General features: G+C 38.3%; 1 protein-coding gene across 2 annotated transcripts; it reads left to right on the top strand.

The window, feature by feature from the left end:
• The first annotated feature begins 402 nt into the window (after positions 1-402).
• On the top strand, positions 403-6,380 carry LOC100708895 (free fatty acid receptor 3-like). Of its 2 annotated transcripts, none has more exons than XM_019350662.2 (2): positions 403-465; positions 3,802-6,380. In XM_019350662.2, exon 2 carries the CDS (start codon positions 3,834-3,836, stop codon positions 4,794-4,796), a length of 963 nt encoding a protein of 320 aa, XP_019206207.1. In that variant the 5' UTR covers positions 403-465; positions 3,802-3,833; the 3' UTR covers positions 4,797-6,380. The 2 variants fall into 2 exon arrangements, with proteins under 2 accessions (XP_019206207.1, XP_019206206.1); XM_019350661.2 differs by lacking the exon at positions 403-465 and adding an exon at positions 2,511-2,836.
• The last annotated feature ends 383 nt before the right edge of the window (positions 6,381-6,763 follow it).

Here is a 6,763-nt window from a genome sequence, read left to right on the forward strand (position 1 = left end):
ACTTCCAACCAATATGTATTAAGTAAAATAAATAAATACAAACAAAGCAAAGTAAAAATAAAAACATTAACACATACAAACTAAAAACACAATAAAAACACACACGTGTTGACAAGCTTCTGTGTTCCTCCTGGATAACCTGCATGCAAAGATTTGAGTGGAAAATTTCCAAATAAACACTCGGACTCTTGGCTCGTGTTCAGCGCTACTGTATACGAGCCACCGCATGATAAACACATCTGGTCTTAATGTGCCTATAATGTTCAGCTTCCACTCATGCACATCAGACTGGGGTCATCTGACGCCGTCCTGCACACAAATCCTTGTTGTTTAGAGATTTGATGTGCTCTGAGGTGATATAAAAAGAGAGGCTGGTGGGAGGGGTTGAGACACAAACACACCCGGTGTTAGAGCACAGCGGAGCTGAAGGACTAAGTGGGCAGCAGACTGATCGCATCACGTCAGGTAAACCGACCCATCTCTGTCTTTATCATGTTTATTTAATCCCTATTATTGAGTTCTTGGTGCCTTATATGACATCGAAAATGACTCAAAGTCATACTTTCAGGTAAATCTGGATATGAATAGAAAAGTGAGGATTTAGAAACATTATAAAAAGTGTAACCAGCTTGCAGCTTCATGTATTATATGCATTTTATATTTTGTTTTTAACTTTCCAGAAGTTATAAGTGAAATGCAATCAGGAATGTGACAAACATGCGACTGACAAGCTTCATGTTAGGCAACAGAAACAAGACAAGGCTCTTCATATTTTTAGAGTTTGTGCTTTAAAAAGTCAGCGAAACTAAGATGTATAAAATGCATTAACCTTGTAAAAAAAGCTACGTGGTCAGCACACAGCTGTCTTACTCAAATTACTCTAAATATGGTGAGCTTAGCAAACTTTTCTTCTGAGGGAATTCTTCTTATTTTTTTTAAATTTGAGCTTTTATATTATCTATATATTTTTAATAAACCCACCTTATTATATTTCAAATTGCAAGCAGAGCTGGTTCTGCTACTCTCCTGGTATTAAACGTGGCCCACTGGCCAAAACTGGCCCACCTCACTGGATTGCTGAAAAATAATTAATTAACTCCAACGTTATCAGATCAGATCGAAATTTGTTGTATCCCAAGTTGCTTCATTAAGAATGAAATTCCATCTTTATTACTGGAGTCTGTACATGTTTTTTAAAGTACATGTGATTGTCACAGCCCCCACAGTTAATCCCTGTTCTCTGTTTGGTTTGTAGTTTTATTGATGGTTCAGGGTTTGCTTATCATTTATTCCTGAACATTATGGGTCTTCAGTGTGTTTGTGGACTCATTATACCTCTCTATGTTACCTCTTCTGTTACGTTCATGCATGTTATATGTTTGTCCTTATTTCAGTGCAGCTGTTATTGATCCCCTGCTTTGTTTTGATAGTGATTTATCTCTTGTGCCCCTTCTTCCTGCATGATTACCCTGAAATATGTCTCATGTTTCCAATCCTCTGATTTGCAGTCTGTGTATAAATAGTCCTCCCCCATCCTTTGCAGAGCTGTCTGCTGTTCTTCTGTGTATGAGTTCTTGTGTGGATTTTATTTGTCTTGCTTTTAAACTTCTATTTGGACTCTACAATTTTGTTTATTGGACTTTTAAATGGCTAGCTTTTGTTTACTGGAACTGCTCCTCTTTGTTTTTGGGTCCTCTCACTAAATCCCCTGTGAGAGTAATGACAACAGACTAAATCTGGAAAATCAGACCTTGTTGAAATAGTGCTGTTTTATCTTAATAGTGTATTTTGTAAATGGATGGTTCAGTAAATTTTTGCTTGCTTTTACTTGTCACAAAAGCAGCTGGGATAACAGTTGTGAGTTTAGACAGTTGTCGTGTTATAAAAAGAAAATATACGGATGTACAAAATTTGGAGTCATCACTCTATCGCGCCTGTTTCAACTGATTTATAGTCCAGTTCTTGTGTAATTTGGCACACCTCTGCCTTTTCTCCCCTTTTCCCTCCTTTAAGAATGGCAGCCTAAGACCTGAGACTATTTCTGATGAGGCTTGGCAAACAGTAAATGGATCACCGCTCCCTAGCGAAACAATTAAAAACTGTTGTTTTGCTAAGTTGTCTGTGTAAACACAACACTGGTTCATCTCTCTTGAGTTTGGTGCCTTCTTCTGCTTGATTGACTCATAGGTCAGTGTTAAAAGAAAATGAGAACAAAACACAAATAAACTAAACACTCCTCTGAAAATGGTTCGGTACAAGGACTGGACTGAAAGATAAAACTTTGAAAGATAAAACTTGAAGAAATCAGGGATGGCTCAAAAAGAATCACTTTTCCAGCCACTTTTTTTTTTTTTTTTAAATTTGACTTGGATTTCAAAATTAGGTATCTTATAGTTTAATGCACTTACAGACCTTTTTGTGGGATCCAACAACGAAAAAATGTTGATATAAAAAAAACAAAATAAAATTGGCTTTTTTAAGCGTAAATTCTCTCCTCTGGTCACAGCAGAGCAGAGAGAGAGGAAACAATCTTCCTCCTCTCTTTGTTAGTGCCTTGGCCTTTTACACGAAAAGTTCTGATTAATCATTTCCACCCACGCTGTGCTGAGCTTCTCAGCGGTTGCTGGGAGATGATATTTGGAGAATGGTGAAAACGAAAGGTCCAGAAGTTTATTAAATTTCCGCTGACGAAGGAGAGACAGTAGGCGCAGAAGGATGACGATATTAGGGGCAGTCTTGTGATCTGATCAAACAGTCTGTTTCCAAGAGGTGAAGAGAGCTGCAGCACTACAGAGCACTCTGTGATGGAGAGGCTGGATTTCAAAGCCTGAGTCAGGTGAGTTTATCTCCAGTTAACTTCGAACAGGGCATATTTCACTTCTGGATGTCTTTATATGCAGATATTTTGTCCCACTTTCTGCATTTCTTTGACAGTAAGATGTTGCAGGTAAATCTGAGTCAAATGGACTCAGATGTTTGTTACTTTTTAACAATCAGCTTTAAAAGTATGTGTGTTTAGAAAGCTTGGGGAGTTTCTTTCTGATTGCAAAGAAGAATAAAAAGTATTTTATTCCTCTGCAGCAGAGAGCTCACCAGTTGCTCCAGTTATCTTTTTTTTGTTTCCCAGAAAAAAACTTTGACACTTCATACACCACACTAATTCTGAAGTACTACTTTTAAATAATAATAAAAAAAGCATATAAATTTGTGTGTGTCTTTAAAAGGTTTACTACATGATAAGGTAGCAATCAACTGATGTGTTAGGATGCTGAAAAAGAACTAACAAAAAATAACCGACTGTTTATTTTTTCTTTTCTTTTTAAAAACATGACTATTTGTAAATGTTTGAATCTGATGTCAAAGAGCGTGTCAAGCTTTAGAGAAGATAATGTGTTGTTGTGACCACTGCTTGCTTTGTTCTGTGTTTAAAGCCAAAGTTCAGTGCCTTTACCTGATAGTGGCAAAGAAAGAACAGGCTGATGACTTTCTGAAAAACTTTCTTTTTTTGTGTATTTTTTTAAACATTTTAGCTTAAAAAACAAACAAGCAAACAAATGAAAAAGACAAGAACTTGACTTGTTTCCTTTACAAACAACAAAATTGACTTATTAATATTAATGCATGGAGTTATATAAACATTCACATCTCTATGGCAGATGAAATATATTAGCTGTTTTTCTATTAAGCTTTATGCCTTTCTTTCTTTCTGATGTGAAGTTAAGAAAAATGTGAGCATGAGCGGTTTTTGATTCTTTGGCATTGGCGCTACTTGATCAAAACCTTCTTTCTTCCTCCCTGCAGTGTCTCTGAGAGTGCGTCTCTAAGAAGCCACCATGGCATACACTCTGCTGCTTTCTGTCTACATTATCACCTTCCTCATGGGAGTTCCCGCCAACATCCTGGCATTTGGTACCTTCTGCCGCAAGGTGTATCGCAAGCCAACCCCGATAGACATCCTCCTCCTCAACCTGACCATCTCAGACCTGATTTTACTGGCTTTGCTGCCTTTTAAAATGAAGGAGGCCTTTGATGACATGGAGTGGTTGCTGCCCTACTCCCTCTGTCCCTTAACTGGTTTTCTCTTCTATGTTACCATCTACAACAGCACCCTGCTGCTCACCGCCGTGAGTGTGGAGCGTTACCTAGGGGTCGCCCACCCCATCAGGCATTCCCTCAATCGGCGGCCTCGTTATGCTTTGTTGGCCTGCGTCATGTTCTGGTTGCTAACGTCTCTGAACCTCATCGTCGTCTACATCATGCCTTACCTCCAGTGGAGAGACACCAATGGCAGCACTCCCGCCACACCTCCACCTAACTGCTACCTAAATTTCTCCGATAAAGAGCTTGCAATCCTGCTGCCGTTCCGCCTCGAGCTCTTCCTCGTCCTCTTCTGCATCCCCTTCATCATCTGCTGCTTCTGCTATGTCAACCTAATCCTTATCCTGTCCCGTCTCCCAAATATCAGCAGGCGGCGGAGGCTGCGATGCATTGGTCTGGCTCTTGGCACACTGATCGTATTCTGCGTCTGTTTTGGTCCTTACAACATCTCCCATGTGGTGGGCTTTGTCAATAAGGAGAATCAGGAGTGGAGGACTGTGGCGTTGCTTTCCAGCACCTTAAATGCCTGCCTGGATCCATTTATCTTCTACTTGTCCTCGTCAGCTGTTAGAAGCATGTTAAAGCACTGCTTCAGGAACATCACAGCAAAGCTGCACATCCTGCGGTGTGAAGGTACTCATCACCGTCCTCAACAGAAACCAGAAACCGAAAAATACAAGAAAGCAGAACCTTCTTGAAAGTTCTAGAGAAATTCTGAATGTACTTATTTTATACAAAAGATATGGACAAAATGAAAAGCCAGGAAATGTTGTTCCACTGTGTGACTTTGAGTCAGTTGCTGTTGGTGTCAGTGGTTTAATTTATTTAAGGTAAAATATTTAAAGCTGAGTTTGAGTGATATGAATTAATTTCTGTATTGTAATGTGTGTTAACTGTGTTACTGTTGATTTTATCAACTGATGTCATAAATAACCATAGTATTTTGTTACCAACTTAAATAGGACTTTAAATAAGAGCTAAAGAAAAATCTGGTTTAGTAGATTAGTTTCATCTCCTGAAAATAAGGTAATTATTATTTTTTCCCCTGAATCAGGTCTTATTATGATTAAGATCTGAGAACACGAAAACAAATAGATATAAACAGTCTGCAAACCAAACTAGTAGAACTACACAACCAAAGAAATAAACTATGAAAACAGTCAAACTCTGATAAATGTTTCAAAACTCTCCAAAGGAGGATAATGTATTTTAAATTTAAAGTTTTATCCACCTAAAAAAAGACAAAAGTTATAGCTATGCTTAAAAAGTAATATTGAAAGTGTATCAATTCCTGATGTGGATCAAATGGTATCATGCACAAAAAGGTTCATGCTGAAAAATTGAGTAGGAGAAATAACTGTTATTAGAACAGTGCAAAAATAAGTGAGCCAAGGACAGAACCCTGTGGAACCCCATTTTGGATTGGTTGAGATATGTGGACCAGCTTTTGAAGATTAACTCTGAGTTACTATTTATCTGATGAAAAAGAGCACTTCTTTATTGTTACACTTTGAATACAGTAATAACTAAAAAGGTTTTGTTTTTTTAGTTATTTGCTCAGGTGGAATGATAATATATCTATGGCGGTCTAGACTGTTATAAAGTTAAAGCTTATTATCTTTTTGTTCATCTTTACGCAGAGGCTAGAGGTGCACTGTCCGTCTGTCTTTTGGCTATAAATGTAACAGGAAACAGACCCTTCAGAGCACCCGCTGTATACACAGTGCTGTACTCATGTCACTCAGAGTTCAACAAGGACACTGTTTAATTAAAGATAATTGCTTTATCCCTATAAAACACTTAAAAAAAACCCATGTTAGACCATATAGGCAGGAAGCGGAGAGACTGTACATTGCTGAGCTAATATGAAATTATGAGCACAGACAGCCTGGAAGTGTAAACACAGAGATTAAACATGGATGCAGTGACACAGTTATAAAGTGTGTGTCCTTGTGCTTTGTAGAGACTTAAGACAGGTAACTGATAACTGACTTCAGGCCATTTCCTGTCAGTAACAATGAACGCTGCACTCTTGCGCAGGTGCAGAGATGTACACAGCTCATAGCCCTTTATCGTGTCCAAGTGTACACTGCACTCAGTGTGCACAAAGAGTTTATTTGGAGCTGTCAGGCTGAATGCAGGTGTGTTTGAGTACTACTTACATGGTTTTTGCATGGATGTAGAAATACCTTAAATACAAATAATGCACTGTAAAATACTAATGTGTTTAAAAGTAAAATGGAAATAAATTTTAAAAACATTTGCTCTGGACTGCTTTTATTACTACTTAATTACTTGCGTAGTAAGATACTACTGCATACCAAGAGCTTAGCTAGGACCAGAGCTAATGGAATTGATTTTACAGCAGCATATAGCAGGGTTTTTGGATATCACATTAATAATATAGTATTTGTAATGTTTCTCCAAAGAGCAACACTTTGAATTACAAAGAAAGGGCAAGTCCATGCATATTTGGATGCACCTGTACTTTGATCGCGTTTCACTGAGGACCGAGCGCTCCCTTCAGTTTTTAGTCGAGCAGTCAGGTGGTGGAAGTAAAGCCATTATTGGAGAATCAGCCTCAGCATAGAGCTGAGATGGATGGAAGTAGCTCTCCTCAGACTCATGCTTCTCAGATTTTGCAATAAGCCTCAGTGTGATGTTT

This window comes from Oreochromis niloticus, linkage group LG22 (assembly GCF_001858045.2).
Source record: "Oreochromis niloticus isolate F11D_XX linkage group LG22, O_niloticus_UMD_NMBU, whole genome shotgun sequence".
In the NCBI taxonomy this organism is placed as follows: domain Eukaryota; kingdom Metazoa; phylum Chordata; class Actinopteri; order Cichliformes; family Cichlidae; genus Oreochromis; species Oreochromis niloticus.

Coding starts and splice junctions, on each gene's coding strand:
- LOC100708895 (XM_019350662.2), top strand. CDS start 3,834: ATGGCATACACTCTGCTGCTTTCTGTCTACATTATCACCTTCCTCATG.